The 17,826-nt window shown below is 42.9% G+C and overlaps 1 protein-coding gene across 1 annotated transcript in view; it reads left to right on the forward strand.

The window, feature by feature from the left end:
• DNAH9 (dynein axonemal heavy chain 9) overlaps positions 1-17,826 on the forward strand; it is a 372,533-nt gene that overhangs the window by 278,322 nt on the left and 76,385 nt on the right. Inside the window, exons 53-58 of the mRNA XM_008010391.3 lie at positions 354-589; positions 6,185-6,307; positions 7,310-7,514; positions 9,747-9,911; positions 12,277-12,417; positions 16,952-17,122. Coding sequence (XP_008008582.3) covers positions 354-589; positions 6,185-6,307; positions 7,310-7,514; positions 9,747-9,911; positions 12,277-12,417; positions 16,952-17,122 — 1,041 coding nt within the window. The remainder of the gene's footprint in view (positions 1-353; positions 590-6,184; positions 6,308-7,309; positions 7,515-9,746; positions 9,912-12,276; positions 12,418-16,951; positions 17,123-17,826) is intronic.

A 17,826-nucleotide genomic window follows, 5' to 3' on the forward strand; every position in this document is an offset into this window, starting at 1 on the left:
AGAGAAATAACATTGTTAACATGGGTGAGAGTGTATAGGACGTCATAGATTAAAATACAGGTAATCTAGTAGAAACTTGATTTTGGTAAAGATACCACAAAACAAAGAATCATTCACGCGAGCTGAATTTCTGCAGTTGTACATCCATGGCGGGAAAAAGAAACAAAAAAGCTATCAGGACTTTAATAGAACCTGCTTCCAGAAATAATCACACAGCCAGAAAAGCATTCTTCAGCGGGATGTTGATCTTGCTTTTAAAGGAGTTGTGTCATTTGGTGAGTAACCATGTATTCAACCCAGCTGAGAACGTCTGCTTCTGTTCTGAGCGTGGGTTGGCGTTTCTTCTGCACCAGACTCCCGTTCCTGTCACCCCAACCCTGGATCCCCTGAGGATGCTGATGGACGATGCTGACGTGGCTGCCTGGCAGAACGAGGGCCTCCCAGCCGACCGCATGTCCGTGGAGAATGCCACCATCCTCCTCAACTGTGAGCGTTGGCCACTCATGGTTGACCCTCAGCTACAAGGCATCAAATGGATCAAGAATAAATACGGTGAAGATCTCCAGGTCACGCAGATTGGCCAGAAAGGGTAAGTGGTTGAGCACAAAAGTTCCCACTTCAGCCATTTGTGCAGGAAAATGTATAGATCATGGGCAGATTTTAAGCCCCAGTGAATGGTTTGTACACACCTGGTCTGTCCATCAGGCTTCTCATGTTTCTCCTCCCATTTTAGCAATCATCTCAGTGAAGGATGCCTGGTACTAAGTCTTTGCTTTTCATCCACATGAGAAATTAGGTACCACAACCTCTTGACCCATTCTGGGGTCCTTTCTTCACCATCCCTGGAGCTCATCCTCTCATTGTCCCTTAAACACTTCCTCCCCAAACTTCTCATCCCATTGTCTCATAGCTCTGTGCTTTATAAAGTCTTCCTCACCCTTAGCCAAAAGTTGCCTCCCTTATCTCTCCTCTACCCATTATTTCTACCTCTGCCCTAGAACCACATAGAACGAACAAAACTGTCCTCCTAAGGCACAACTTGACATTTCAGTAGGTCCCGTGGAGCAGCTGAGTTAGTTACAAAACCTTCAGGGCCCTTGGTACCCGCCATGTGGCTTTGTACTTACCTGTGGGAAAGTTACCACGTGAAGGGACTTGAATGGCACAGAGAATGTCTGGCCAGCACCCACTAGGCTTCAGTGGCTTGGAACTCGGCATCCCTCATGCCTCCCCTCATTTTAGCCTTGCGGTTTCAGTACTCATCCTGTTCTGTGTCATCAGGACACCTGGGGAAACAGGATGGGGCAATGGAGAAGAGGCAGTGAGGCAGACATCATTCGTTAGGAGGTTGATATGCGTTAGTCTTTGTGTTAGGGGTTTTATCTCAAATGCTGTCCTTAATCCACATAGTTAATAAGGTAAGTAACCAATTGGTTAATAACCAGTAAGGTTATTGGTTCCATTTCACGTCCGAGGAAGCAGAGGTTCACAGAAGTTAAGTAATTTCCCCGGGGAGTATGCCATTTTAAAAGTGATGGAAATTTTGCACTTGTGTTTATAGCAGCGTTATTCATAATAGACAAAAGGTGAAGGGAACCCAGGTGTTCACTGACAGAAAAATGGATAAACAAAATGTGCTGTACACATGCAACGGAATATTATTGCCTTAAAAGGAAAACAGTTCTTACAAGAGTATAATTAGATTGTGATACAAAGGAGAAATGCTTGAGGACATGGAGACCCCGTTTTCCATAACGTGATTATCATGCATCCCTGTGTCAAAATAGCTTATGTACCCCATAAATATGTGCACCCATGTACCCACAAAAATTAAAAGTAAAAACGTTTTCAAAGAAAAACATTTAAATAAAATTGAAGTTAAAAAAAGAAAGGGAAAACAATTCTGACACATGCCACAACATGGATGAATCTTTAAAATGTTATGCAGAGTAAAATAAGCCGGTGACAAAAACACAAATGTGGTATGATTCCTCTCATCCAAGGTAAACAGGCTAGTCAAATTCATTGAGACAGAAAGTAGAATGGCGTTTGCTAGGAAGTGGGAGGGAGAGGGGAACAGAGAATTAGTGTTTCACAGGTACAGAGTTTCAGCTTTTGTTTTGTGTTTGTTTGTTTGTTTGTTTTTGAGACGGAGTCTCACTCTGTCACCCAGGCTGGTGTGCAGTGGTGCGATCTCAGCTCACTGCAACCTCAGCCTCCCAGGTTCAAGCAAGTGATTCTCCTGGTTCAGCTTCCTGAGTAGCTGGGACTGTAGGCGCCCACCACCACAGCCGGCTAATTTTTTTTTTTTTTTTTTTTTTTTTTGTATTTTTGGTAGAAACGGGGTTTCACTATGTTGGCCAGGCTGGTCTCGAACTTCTGATCTTGTGATCTGCCCGCCTCAGCCTCCCAAAGAGCTGGGATTACAGGCGTGTGCCACGGCGCCCAGCCAGTTCCGGTTTCGCAAGAACAGTTCTATGAATGGATGATGGTGATGGATGCACAACAGTGTACTTAAAGCCATGGAACTGTACACGTGAAGATGACGCACATTATACGTTATGTATATTTTACCACAATTTAAATATATTAATTAATAAATTTGTTTAAAAAGTAATGGAGGCGGCCGGGCGCGGTGGCTCACGCCTGTAATCCCAGCACTTCGGGAGGCCGAGGCGGGCGGATCCCGAGGTCAGAAGATCAAGACCATCCTGGCGAACACGGTGAAACCCTGTCTCTACTAAAAATGCAAAAAAATTAGCCATGCGTGGCGGCGGGCGCCTGTAGTCCCAGCTACTCGGGAGGCTGGGGCAGGAGAATGGCGTGAACCAGGAGGCGGAGCTTGCAGTGAGCCGAGATCGCGCCACTGCACTCCAGCCTGGGCGACAGAGTGAGACTCCGTCTCAAAAAAAAAAGTAATAGAGGCAGCTGGGCACAGTGGCTCAAGCCTGTAATTCTAGCACTTTGGGAGGCCGAGGCGGGCAGATCGCTTGAGGTCAGGAATTCAAGACCAGCCTGGCCAACATGGTGAAACCCTGTCTCTACTAAAAATACAAGAATTAGCTGAGCGTGGTGGCAGGTGCTTGCAGTCCCAGCTACTCGGGAAGCTGAGACAGGAGAATCGCTTGAACCCAGGAGGCGGAGGTTGCAGTGAGCCGAGATCGTGCCATTGTACTCTAGCCTGGTGGACAAGAGTGGAAACTGCGTCTCAAAAAAAAAAAAAAAAAAAAAAAAAAAGTAATGGAGGCACTATTTGAACCCAGGTCATCCTCACTTAGAAACCTAAGATTTACCCACTCCAGCAAACAGCCACTCAAAGTGAGCTTTGCTGCTCCGTCCACGTGTCCCAAGCATGCTTGCACTGAGGTCCAGATCACTCGGGGTTGTTCAAATTGAACATATGATGTTAAAAATAATAGTTAACCAAACCAAATATTAAATATTATAATGCATCCATGTTATAGAGCAAACTTTGTTGAGAAGTGAATGCCAAGGCATAATGTGATATATATAGATATAGTGGCCCTATCTCGGCTCCACGCAACCTCCACCTCCTGGGTTGAAGAAATTCTCCTGCCTCAGCCTCCGGAGTAGCTGGGATCACAGGCGTGTGCCACTATGCCTGGCTAAATTTTGTATTTTTAGTAGAGACAGGGTTTCACCATATTGCCCAGTGGTCTCGAACTCCTGACCTCAGGTGATCCACCTGCCCCAGCCTTCCAAAGTGCTAGGATTACAGGCGTGAGCCACCGCGCCCGGCCACCTCCATTACTTTTTAAACAAATTTATTAATTAATATATTTAAATTGTGGTAAAATATACATAATGTATAATGTGCGTCATCTTCATGTGCTCCCGGCCAATATGATATATTTTTATTTGCATCTTCAGTCACATAGTAATCCAACCCTGGCCTTCTCCCAAAACTTTAATTAAAATATTCTTTTCCAGCTGACTAACAGTGCATTTTAGACAGGTATATGTTCTTTTTGCTCATTGATGTGTCCCTAGTGTCTAAAACACTGCCTAATGCATTGCAGGCCCTTAATAAATATGTTCAATTAATTCTTAGTTCATGTCCATTAACTACTTTCCTGTTGAATGGTTTTCTAGATTTGTTGTATGTTATTTGAATACAAATGTTGCATTATATGTAATATGTATAGTCTTTCTTCATATGAATGAAAATGTGTTCATCTCATTTGTCTTTTATTTTTTATTTTATTTTATTTTTTTTTTGAGATGGAGTCTCGCTCTGTCGCCCAGGCTGGAGTGCAGTGGCTGGATCTCAGCTCCCGGGTTCACACCATTCTCCTGCCTCAGCCTCCCGAGTAGCTGGGACTACAGGCGCCCGCCACCTCGCCCGGCTAGTTTTTTGTATTTTTTTAGTAGAGACGGGGTTTCACCGGGTTAGCCAGGATGGTCTCGATCTCCTGACCTCGTGATCCGCCCGTCTCGGCCTCCCAAAGTGCTGGGATTACAGGCTTGAGCCACTGCGCCCGGCCTCATTTGTCTTTTAATTTACTTTTGTGAGGTTTTACATACTACAGTTCATTTTATTTTAGTTTATTTATTTGATCAGATTTGTCAGCCGTTTATTCTATAAATGATGACTAGAGGAGTCTTTCCAAGAATCTTTAAAATGTTCACCTACATTTTTAGTCTTTAGGTGGTTGTTGTTGTTGTTGTTGTTGTTGTTGTTGTTTAAGACAGGGTCTTACTCTGTCACCCAGGCTGGAGTACAGTGGTGAAATCATGGTTCCCTGCAGCCTCGACCTCCGGGGTTCAAGCAGTCCTTCTGCCTTAGCCTCCCAAGTAGCTGGAATTACAGGCGCGCAGCACCATACCCTGCTAATTTTTGTATTTTTGTAGAGAGGGTGTCTCACTCTATTACCCAGGCTGGTCTCAAACTCCTGGCCTCAAGCAATCATCCCACCTTGGCTTCCCAAAGTTCTGAGATTACAGGCATGAGCCACCAGGCCTGGCCCATTTTTAAGTTTTTTGGGTTTTCCTTTTTACATGGAAATGCAATCAATTTAAATATAGTTTAAGCTACTATATGTGGTACAGACTAATTTTCCAAGTGGGTAGCTGTTGTTTCAATACCATCTATGAAATTGTCCATTCTTTCCTCAATTAATTAGAGATGTCATTTTACTATATATTAAATTATTTTATTAAATAGGGTCATTATTCTTTTCTTTTTATCTAATACTACACCAGCTCTTATTTACTTTTATATTTAGTAACATTTATTGTGGTATTTCTCATTAAAAAGTAATATATCATCACTGTAAAGAAAAATTAGAGGGTGGGGTAGGAGTTACCATAAAAAACAAATAAAGAAATAGAAACTTCTATAATTCATCTTTCAAAAACGCTGCTAACTTGTTGGTATATGCTGTCCTTTAAGCCTTCTTTCTACACATCTATATTGTTGAAATATACAAAATATTTAGTATTAGGTAATGAGTCCTTCCTCTTGTTCATTACTGGTTTTCTCCTTGCCAGCTTCACTGTATTCTTTTAGGTTAACTTTAAGATCTTTGTTTGAGTTTCATAAAGTTTTATTGTTATTCTTCGTTTGAATTGTATTATATCCCTGCAGCCTCAACTTATAATTGACTGTAATTGACTTATAAATTGACTTTAAGAAAATCAACCTATTCACATATTTATTAAACTCTACATAACACTGAAAAGTTAAAAGTAACCTAGATCTTTGTTAATTGATTGATAAATTAAGGTGTATCAATATGGCCTAATACCCAGTCATTTAAAATTACCTGGAAGGCTATTTAATGACATGGGGAAATGATTACAATATATTTCATGTAAAAAAACAGGTTATAAAACAAAACCACCATATGAATCTAATACTATCAAAGCTAAACTTGACAATATAATATATTCAGATATACACAGTATACACCAAAATGTTAAAGACAGATTATGGTTTTCATTATCTTTTTTGTATTTTATAATTTCTCCCTATTTCTAAAAGTGTGTATAATCACATAAACCTCACTTTACATAGGGAAAAACTGTGGTCGTTGAAAACATTCCAAATAGCTGTGCCTCCAACTGTATCACCATGTCTTAGAAGTCACCCTTGTCTCATTAAATTGTTGACTCCATAGCTTGCCACAGGCTCATACTCCCGGACTCATACTTGCTTCCCCAGCTACCTTCAAGTCATAGAGCAGGCCCTGGAAGCTGGAGCTGTGGTGCTGATTGAAAACCTAGAGGAGTCCATTGATCCTGTTCTGGGACCTCTGCTTGGGAGAGAAGTCATTAAAAAAGGACGGTAAGACTCAGCTGTGTCGCTGACCCTTCGTGGGGAGCTGGTTCTTGGCCCCAGTTAGAATCATGAAGAGGTCTGCTCTTCCTGGAATTTCCTCTCTTCAGTTCATGTCGAGTAGCTCCCTGCAGCACATTCACCTTTCTTTCTTCCGGCAGAGGTCTATTTAGTGACCTTTGTCTCCTAGAGAAAGTTTCCCGGAAAAACTTTGCTTCCATCAGCCAACATCCCAACTGACTTCGTTCTAAATGGCCACAGTGCACAATTTTGGAGAAACTTGAGGAGGAAATTGGTCAAAAAGCAGACTGACTTTTAAGTATGAGCATCTTATACAAGCCAGTCATCTGAATTCTGACAACTCGGTTCCTTGTCAATTTAATGAGTCTCTGCTAGTTTGGGATAAGGGCTTAGCAAGCATAAGGCAAAGCAGGGGGTGGTGTTGAGAGGAAAGGAGAGGAAGAAGACATGCAATGGGGTCGTATGAGGGGCAGAGTAATTACCATGAAGGAGTGCTTGACTCAGGAACCTCACCCACTGCTGGGGCCATTGTTGCCTTTGCTGTCCTCAAGTTGTGCTCATTTACTTGCTTAATCATTTTCACCCATAGATGTCATTCCCCTGTCAGCCACGAGGAAAAGTAAGCCCTATTGCTGGCCTATAAATCACCTTTGTGGAAACTGCAAGGTGGCTCACCTTCCTCAAGACACTTCACTGCCATCTGCTGGAAATTGTTCATAATGTACTAATCTACATTGACACAACAGGCATGGCTCTTCCTAGAGTTACACAGTGCAGAACCAAACATGGCGGACATGGGAAACCATGTATCCCACTTGGCACCTGTTCCCCACATTAGCACAAAAAAGAATCCCAGGGCTCATCCTAGACATACTCAGGAGGAATCCATCTGAATATGGCAATATTGTTTGAAAAAAAAATCTCAAATTCTGACCCCGACCAAATTTTGCAGGAAGGCACCTCACCTTCACGTGAGCCTTTATGTTCCAGATTCATTAAAATTGGAGACAAAGAATGTGAATACAATCCCAAGTTCCGGCTCATCCTCCACACCAAGCTGGCTAATCCTCACTACCAGCCTGAGCTGCAGGCTCAGGCCACCCTGATCAACTTCACCGTGACCAGGGATGGCCTGGAGGACCAGTTGCTGGCAGCTGTGGTCAGCATGGAGAGGCCAGACCTGGAGCAGCTGAAGGTGAGGACAGGAGGGAGAAAACATTCTGCCACTAGAGCCTTCAGTGTACTCCACTCTGGGAGAGGTTGTGGAGGGGGGCTGTTTCTCCTGGGTTGAATCAGGTGGGTTCTACTAGACCCTGGAGGAGTGCTGACCCCATGTAGCAACCTGGGAACACCATACTGGGAAAAGAAGGATGGGTGAGCTGAGGAATAGAAGCAAAAACAGTTTGAAGGACGGGCATGGTGGCTCACGCCTGTAATCCCAGCACTTTGGGAGGCCAAGGTGGATGGATCATGACGTCAGGAGTTCGAGACCAACCTGGCCGACATGGTGAAACCACATCTCTACTAAAAAAACAAAAACAAAAATTAGCTGGGCATGGTGGCTCTAGCCTGTAGTCCCAGCTACTCAGGAAGCTGAGGCAGAAAAATCTCTTGAAACCTGGAGGCGGAGGTTGCAGTGAGCCAAGATCATGCCACTGCACTCCAGCCTGACAACAGAGCGAGATTCCTTCTCAAAAAAAAGAAAAAAAAAATGGCTTGGAGACTGGACAATCCTATGACCAAGAGCAGAGCCTGGCATGAACATGAGTGCCACTGATCACACAGGTCCACGTGCCAGAACTAAATGGAGTGAAATTCTACAAGGGTAACAGAAATAGGTCCAACCATTTTAGGGTCATGTCTTAGTCAGCTTGGGCTGCCTTAACAAAATACCATAGATGGGGTGGCTTAAATAACAGATGTTTGTTCTCCTATAATTCTGGAAATTGAAAGTCTGCGATCACGTTGGTTTCTGGTGAGGTCTCTTTTCCTGCCTTGGAGGCAGTGGCCTTCTCACTGTGACCTCACGTGACCTCTTCTTTGCACATAAAGAAATAGAGAAACCTCCCTGGTATCTCTTCTTATAAGCGCACTAATCACATCAAGCCATGGCTCCACCCTAATGACCTCATTTAACCTTAGTTACCTCCTTAAAGGCCACATCTCCAATATAGTCACGTGGGGAGTTAAGGCTGCAACATAGGACTTTTAGGACAACACAATTCAATCCACAGCAGATAACATGCTTTTTGTCCTCTCTTTAAATGTGATTAGATTATATAATATGTGGGGTTGGGGGCTGGAATTCCAGTGCATGAGAGCTTGAGTTCAGGGCTCCCTGGGACTCCGCTTCCTGCCATCATTCATTCATTGAACAGATACCTTGGGAGCACCAACCCTGTAACAGGCAGATTTAAGGTATAGAGGATTCAGCAGTGAACAAAGAAAACCATGTCCCAGCCTTCATGGAATCTACACTCTAGTGGAGGAACACAGAAAACAGCAATGTAAACAAATGAACAATGCCATTCAGATAGTGACAAGAATTTTTAAGAAAGTAAAACAGGGTAACACTGGAAAGCCAGAGGGCAAATTTGAACAGTGGTGGTCAGAAAAAGATTCTGTGAGGAGTTGGCATCTGAGCTAATTCCTAAATAATTGTAAAGCCTCTGGGTACAGAACATTCCCAGCATAGAGAACAGCAAATCCTGGTCTTAAGGCAGGATCAAGATATATGGTTTTAAGAAACAGAAGAAAGGTCAGGGTGGCTGTGGCTGGAACCTCCAACAGAAAGGTTGTTCTTCCCATGGATCCAAAGGCTGTACAAGCGCAAAGACACTACAGCTGCCTGAAGTTAGTGCTTTAGGATACAGAGCAGAAAGGGAGGATGGGATGAGATCCGCTTGGGTACCAGCACCCCACTCCAGCCTCAAGGAAGGTTTTACACCGTCTGCCATGGTTTTACACAGTCTAAACTGGAAGACGGATTCTGCTGATTTTTTTTCAAAGTAAACCATAGGAGAGTTGTTCCTTAAAGTAAATTGGTGATAGAGAGAACTCTCCAGAGAACTAAAACTGGACCCTAACCCTCTAGTCACAGAAATAAACTCCGTTTAGTGAACGCTGATAATGCAATGTGTTGCCCATTGTGCATTAAGCACAGCACAGAAATCCTACAACTGGGGACTGGGATTACAGAGGAGTAAAGAGGGTAAACTGGCTCAAGGTCATGTGCCCAGAATATTGTACCATTGGGCACCAATTTTGACTCCTCTGCTTGTCTCCTGCTCATGGTCTGAAGCTCTTTGCCATTCTGCCTCCAGTTTACCATCTTTAAGGCAAGGGACTTTGGCCCTATTCAGGCATACCTTTAGAGCAGGATGCCCTGGGCATCTGCACCTGACTGTCTCTGGCTTGATATTTGCAGTCCGATCTCACAAAGCAGCAGAATGGATTCAAAATTACCCTGAAAACATTGGAAGACAGTCTCCTCTCTCGCCTCTCCTCCGCCTCTGGGAACTTCCTGGGAGAAACAGCGCTGGTGGAAAACCTAGAGATTACCAAGCAGACTGCTGCCGAAGTTGAGAAAAAGGTAAAATTCCTCTGGCTAGTCGGGGAAGGCAGCCTAGGCTGGAGTCCTCTTCCAGTTTTCTCTCCTCTTAGACAATGAGTCTGACTTTTAGGAAAAAAAGAAGTCAAAGTCACACATGGCTTTTCTGTCTTAGCAAGGTTCTTCTAGAAAGTCTACCTAGGCAGGATTCCTGAAATGACTACCCCATACATCTTGTATTATGTAGTTCCCACCTTCTGGAAAATACTTTTGATGTCTCAACTCCATCCACATTTGATGAACACTTAAGCCATCTCTCTTATCCAGGGCAGTGGCAGGTCTCCCATAATTGCTTTACAAACTCTCATTCCCCCAACCAGAGATCAGCAGTCTGCTTGGTGATCTCTAGGTTTTCCACCAGCGCTGTTTCTCCCAGGAAGGAGAGACAGGGAGACAGACCCAACTTACACAGAGAGAGTAGGTCAGAGGATGGGATCCAACATACTGATCTCTTCTCCCCGCCTCTTCATCTCTTATGTTTTTTATCTTTTTCTTTAGAATCAATGAACACTTACTGAGTACCTGCTGTGTGCCAAGGGTTGTATGAAGCTTTCTTTTTCCTTTCGTTGTTCCTTTTCTTTTTGTCTTCTTTCTTTTTCTCATTTATTCACCTCATGAATACTTACTTGAAAGCCACTGTATTCGAAGATCCATGGTGAAAGTTGGAGATACACAAGAAATTTGCCATAATCCTGGGCTTTTAGGGCCTGGCCCTCTGAGGAAGAAATACAAGTAAACAGGCAGTTATGAAACAGGGCTGAGGGCTGAGGTCAAGAAAGCACAGGGATCAGTGAACACACAAAGGAGGAACACTCAACCCACGTTGGGTGAGAGGGAGGAGGTGCTTCCCTTGAGTGTAACTGGACCATGGAAGAGGTGGGAACTGGAAGTGGTCACTGGCAATGATGCACGAAAGGTGGCCTGAGTTTCCATTGTATAGGGCTGTGTAAACCATGCTGGGAAAATTGGGCTAGGTCCTGATGGGCATCAAATATCATGAACCTCTTTCACATATTTTCCATCTCTGTTTCTTTCTGAGTGGCTTTTGTAACAATTTCCTGAGATTTCTCTTTTAGTCTGCTGATTTTCTTTTCAGCTTCAGTCTATTATTTAAACCGAACACTTTTTAAATTTAAATAACTATACTCTTATTTTTAGAAGTTCTAGCTAGTTCTTTTCCAGATATGCCTGTTCTTTTTCATAATGCCCATGTTTTATGCTTCCTTTTGTGTCCACTGCTCTAAAACATACGTCGTTAATGGTGAGTTTTAGGTTGTTCCGTCAATCCTTCTGGGGTGTTGTTGGTTTTGGTTTTGTTTTAGAAAAGAGTCTTCTAATTGTTTCCTTTTGTAATACGCCTGCAGTTTGTAATTGTTTTTTATGAGAACATCTTCAGTAAGGATCATTGCCTTTTCCTATGGTGCTCCCACAAATTATCAGTAACTTTCCTCTATTTTGGAGCACAAGGGCAGAGCATATTGAGGTTTGCATTTAGAGGCATAGTCTACCAGAAATCCCTCTTCCTGATCCTGAAGTCTCATTTCTTATTTTTACCTGTCATAAGAAATTTTCTGGCCGGGCGCGGTGGCTCATGCCTGTAATCCCAGCACTTTGGGAGACTGAGGCGGGTGGATCACCTGAGGTCAGGAGTTTGAGACCAGCCTGGCCAACAATGGTGAAACCTCTTCTCTACTAAAAATACAAAAATTAGTCAGGCGTGGTGGCAGGCGCCTGTAATCCCAGCCACTGGGCAGGTTGAGGCAGGAGAATCACTTGAGCCCGGGAGGCGGAGATTGCAGTGAACCAACATTGTGCCATTGGACTCCAGCCTGGGGGACAAGAGCGAGACTTCGTCTCAAACAAACAAACAAACAAACAAAAAGTAATTTTCTGAAAATAGAATATTCCATTGAAAGATATCTTTGTGAAATTACGTATGAACTATTTCATAAAAATTAAGGAAAGAGAAGACTGTACTGGATTTCTACTGCTTGGTGTTCTAGTTCATTTTTGAGTCATACTTTTTTTTTTTTTTTTTTTTTTTTTTTGCATTTCCATGAAATCTTTCTCATTAGAGATGGAGCGTGGCGGCTTTCATGGCTCACACTTCCCAACTGGAGGAGCTGACACCTCACCCTCCGAAAGCACTAGAAGTTTACCATCTCCTTTCTCATCCCAGTTCTAGGAAGGAATACCATAGTAGCTTTTCAACTTTCTACCCATCATCCCCATCCCTGTTTCCTGCATCCCCTAAGCAGACACATGTCTACTCACACAGAGGGGCCATGCTGATTCTCAGAAGCCCTGGTGGGTTGGAACAGTGTGTTGTTGTTTATTTTTCCAACAGGTCCAGGAGGCCAAGGTGACCGAAGTGAAAATCAACGAGGCCCGAGAGCACTACCGGCCAGCAGCTGCCAGGGCCTCACTGCTCTACTTCATCATGAACGACCTCAGCAAGATCCATCCAATGTACCAGTTTTCTCTCAAGGTGACTTACACCTGGAGTTTCTTGCCTGATTATAATAAAGCAGTGTCATATTGCCAATGCAGCTCTCTGTGAGAGCTTATCCATGTCAAATCATTAGCTATGGCAGGTCTGTAAGATCAAAGCCAGGAAAGTAGCTATGTTACCTTCAGACATCTCTTACCATCCTCATCTCTTTAATTGGGTCTTACATGACTCATGGGTAATTTTGACTGGAACAGAACAGGACATCACAGCAAGTCTTGGCTCATTCTTTCAGTAGGCACACATGATATGGTGGGTACTATGCTTACTGAATGTGTGGAAGATGATACCGAAGAAATATGAGAAGTGATCCCTGTCCCCAAATAACTTAAAATATAATAGACAATCAAATGTGTCACTTGTATTGATTCAAGTCCAAACCAGGCAATAATATTACACCAACTTTAAATTAGTTTTCTTATGACCCTAATATCCCCAAAGCTCCTGCCTTATGATTGTTGAAATATTCCTAAAACCAAAGATGTTAGCAAATTGTAAAAGCTGACTAAACTTATCTTACTCATGAAAAAATAAAGACTTATAAATTTTTAGTGCATCTCTGAAAGTACATCTTTGTCCCCTAGGGCATTCACCAAAAGACCACAATTGAAGAGGCATTAGGAAGTAGTGAAGCTTTCTAAACTTCTTTGGTTTGACCCAAGAAAGAGGACATGTATACATATATACACAGAGAAAGAGGAGAGACCATATGTATATAGACACATGGAGATTTCACATACACGCAGTCACACACACACACAGAGAGAGAGAGAGAGAGAGAGAGAGAGAGAGAGAGAGAGAGCACACCCTTCAGATCCGTGAAGTGTTTTCAGCTAAACCACCATGTGGAAACCAAGATGGCGGGGATGGTGACGAGCAGATGAGAAATCAGAGGGCCTCCAGTTCCCGGGGCCCATTTGGTTGAAGATGGCATTTAATCATTTCCCAATCTTTTTCTTTTAACTCAGAGTCTCTGCAGATCGGATGAACTGTGTTTATAATATTTTATGTTTTTAAAAGAAACCCAATACTTGGCCTCATATTTCATTTAAGGCGACACAGGAAAGAATTATAAAATCTTTTAAAACAGCATAAAAGTTGGCATGATAAGCCTAATAACCATAGGATCACCTCGCTAGTTCCAAGAGTAGTTGAAATTGACTATAGGTATCCATCAGAAGCCTACCACAGTGACTCTTTCTGAAAACAAGAAATTAGATGAGGCCCATGACAATCTGTGTTCAAAACCATGTTGTAAGATATTTGGCAGCAACAGTGTCCTGATATAGGAAGTTCTGAAGCTCCATTTTTAAAGTTGGGGAGTTGGAGTTTGGGTCACCCTACCGATATTAAGAATTGCAAAAACAGCTGTTCATTGACCAGCCTGATCATTAAAAGTAGGTTTAACTGCTTTATGATAAGTAGCTGAAGTAAGGGTGTTCAAAACTATCGAAACCACAATGCATTTAGAAGCCTTCTCTGATTTGAAGGGAAATGGACCACTGTAGTTTCCATGGTCTTGGCTTTTGTCTAGGGTTAGATTTTGCGGATCCCCTTCCTGGCAAAGAAAGAAGATGTGCTCTTAGAATATGGAAACCCCAGATAGGCCAACATGGCAGGAACTGTTCATCCCAGCTTTCAAAAGTCTTTTGAGCAGGAATATATTAAAATGTGTGTGTGTGTGTGTGTGTGTGTGTGTGTGTGTGTGTGTGTGTTTACACATGCAAAAACTCTTCAAGAGCCAGGTTTTGAACTTGAAAGTTTATAACATGGTTAAGATGGAACTTAAGTGGCAGTAAAGTAATTTTTCTTCAGGATTTAGCCAAAGGCAAGGCAAAGATTAAAAAGACACATTCACAGGGTGCCTCAGAGGGAAAGACACCTCACTGGGGGCTCCTGCAGATTGTTGGGAGGCCCAGCTCTCTGTGTTGTGTGCATTCTGCAGAGAGACATGGCTGGGGGAATAACACTTCTCAAAATAGAAGAAGCTTGCATCAGATAGGCGGAGGCGAAAATAACACAGCATTGGTCTCAAATCGGAAGCCCAACAGCCTATTGTCCTGTTTTCTTTGGTCCTTGGAGGACTTTTCAAGTACTTTAATTGGTTGCCAGCATTGAAAAATGAGGAGAAGTTATGTAAGTTCCAAATTATGGCTTCTCGTGAAGGTTTGGAAGATTGACAACGCTGAGCTCACATCCCACGTGGCGTGATTTTGCTGGAGCCAAGGGATGCTGTGCCCCCTAGACTGGCATGTGCCTCCAGTGTTGCCACAGTCCTTGTGCCTCCCTGTTTGGTATTAGACACCCGGCCCCTGAAGGCACTGAGTTTGATACCCTCGGTCTAGAGCGTTGCTCATACTTCGCCTAAGTTCTTTTAGGCATTGGCAGGACACAGTCATCCATCCAACAAGTGTTTTTTTAGTGCTCACTATATGTGAAGAGATGGGCTAGATTTGGGGAAATGGAAGAGAGTGAGTAAGGCCCGGGTCCCACTATATGTGCTCATAACCTGCTAAAACGATGAAAAATACCAAAGATACGAGACAATGGATAAAGGCCCTACAAAAAATTACAAAAGCTGATGAATATATATGAAGGTAGTTTGAGTCAATGATAAGACCCCGTTGGCAGGAGAAGGAACCTTCTGGAGAATGCTGTGGAAGTGGGGTCAGGCCCAGCACCAGAGCTGTTCTGACACCACAAGTAAGAAGAAGAAGCTTTTTGGGTTTTGTTTCTTGTTTTAGGACAGAAAAGAAAAAGAGAGCCAAAGTTAGTTTAATGTAAGGAAAATGCTAAATGTACCTAAGTTTTAAATTTTTTTTTACATCTTTTCCTGAATTGTGAATCACTTTGTTTAAACTTAAATAACTAGAGCTTCTTTACTGATTACTGCTATTTTGATAAAGAGAGAGCTTTAGGGAACAGCCATAGTAACTGCCAGGAGAAAGCTCTCCACTCTGTCTCTATGAAACTGTTCTGGAATCTTCCCAAATTGCTCTCTGTGGTGCTGGGGGGACATTATCAGCCTCTAATGAGCTATTCTTCCTATCTAAAATCTATCAAGCGAAGGTAACCATCACAATGGATTGGGTTGAACATGGGCAGAAGATTTTGCAAAGATCATTAAAACTAAATAAAGAAGAAAGGCTGCAAAGGCTTTGTTAACAAGAAACACCCTGGAACCATGGAATGGAGAGAGAAATTCACATTTTCCTACTTTGCAAATGAAGAGATATTGAGACTCAAATCTTTTCTGGTTTCCATTAATGTTCAAATACTTGGTGGTGTTAGAAAGATTTAAGATTTTTTTTTCTTATTGAAGCCACAAAAGGAAAATAGAGAAAAGGCTGGAAATTTGCATAACCCCAAACTGAAAAGTTCCAATTATATCTTGGCTTGTATTTTCTTCTGTTCTGTTTTTGTTGTTGTTGTTTTGTTTTGTTTTATTTATTAGGTTATTTTGAGACAGGGTCTCACTCTGTTGCCCAGGCTAGAGTGCAGAGGCACCAGCATAGCTCACTGCAGCCTCAAACTCCCGCTTCAGCTTCCCAAGTAGCTAGAACTACAGGTGTGTGCCACCGTACGTGGACAATTTAATTTTTTATAGAGACACGGCCTCGCCACCTTGCACAGGCTGGTTTTGAACTCCTGGCCTCAAGTGATCCTCTCAGCTCTACCTCCCAAAGTGCTGAGATTACAGGAATGAACCACTGCACCTGGCCTTGGCTTTTATTTTCTTTAATTGTTTGTTCTATTCACATCACATTTAAAATGTAACATTCCAAATATTTACTTTTTTAAATAGTCAATATCTAAGTTTAAAACAATGGAAAACTGATTAACATGATTTTTATATTAGAGTATGCACATAATGTATAGTTCAGAAGATGTAACCGAAGCAGGCTATGCGCCCCACATTGCAGGAAGGGTCCATGAGAAAGGAGGCTGCCTGCAAGGACTCACTCGTCTTATCACTGCAGAGGCATATATGCTTATAGCTATGTGATAATTCACACAAGCAAACTAAGAAAAGATAATAGCGTGTTTTCTTGTTACCATTGTCTTTTTGGCAGGATATTTTGGGAAGACATTTCTTTGTTTTTTTGTTTCATTTTTCTTTTCGAGACAGAGTCACTCTGTCGCCCAGCCTGGAGTGCAGTGACACCACCTGGGCTCGCTGCAAACTCTGCCTCCCAGGTTCAAGCGATTCTCCCACCTCAGCCTCCCGAGTAGCTGGAATTACAGGCATGCACCACCACACCTGCTAATTTTTGTACTTTTAGTAGAAACAGCGTTTCTCCATGTTGGCCAGGTTGGTCTCAAACTCCCGACCTCAGGAGATCCGCCCACCTTGGCCTCCCAAAGCACTGTGATTACAGGCATGAGCCACCATGCCTGGCCTTGGGAAAAAATTTCTATGGGCTGGAAAATGATCACATTCTTCTCAGGTAAGACCACCAATATATAGTAAGAGGGCTGTGTACCTTACCAGTTTCCTGCCTTCTGTCCCCAGGCTTTCAGTATCGTCTTCCAGAAGGCTGTGGAGAGGGCTGCACCTGACGAGAGCCTCAGGGAGCGGGTGGCCAGCCTAATAGACAGCATAACCTTCTCTGTGTACCAGTACACCACTCGCGGGCTCTTCGAGTGTGATAAGCTGACCTACCTTGCCCAGCTAACCTTTCAGGTAAAAATGGATTGAAGAAGTTTCCAGAAAACAGGTTATTTTTAGTACCCAGACAGCAGGTGTTAAGAAACTTTCTTCTTTGAACATCACTTCCCACAGCATGTCCAGACTATCTGTCTTTGGATAGAGGCATCACACAAGAAGGTCCAATATGGTGTATGCATCTGCCCCCACCATTTCCCACTTGTGGCAGATATACTTAATCCATCATTGTCCTTTTTCTTGCTGATCCTGGATGATCTAAGATCTTCCTCAGCACAGCCCTCCAGCAGCCACTACCAGCCAACCAAAACGGGCGCTGAAGATGAAACTAGAGGAAACCATACCAATAACTAGATGCTTTTTGAAATGCTGTAAGAAATTTGGTGGAGTATCCATCATTGTTTATTTACCTTTAGATTGCAAGTTTACTGATGCAGCCATCCCCTGCGATAAGAAATTGCGCAGGTCTTTCCACAACTGTAGCAGCCTTGGCCTTAGAAAGTTTTTAGTAACGTTGATTCTCAGGGGTTTGGGAAGCAGGGATTTCCGATGTTGCTGCATCTTTAAGAAGAAACCTTTGTCTTCTAGTTATTCTCAACATCAAAAAACCGTGAAAATTTACTTCCTTCTTTTTTTTTTTATTTTAATTTTTTGAGATGGAGTCTCATTCTGTTGTCTAGGCCGGAATGCAGTGGTGTGATCTTGGCTCACTGCAACCTCCA

This window comes from Chlorocebus sabaeus, chromosome 16 (assembly GCF_047675955.1).
Source record: "Chlorocebus sabaeus isolate Y175 chromosome 16, mChlSab1.0.hap1, whole genome shotgun sequence".
Lineage (NCBI taxonomy): Eukaryota > Metazoa > Chordata > Mammalia > Primates > Cercopithecidae > Chlorocebus > Chlorocebus sabaeus.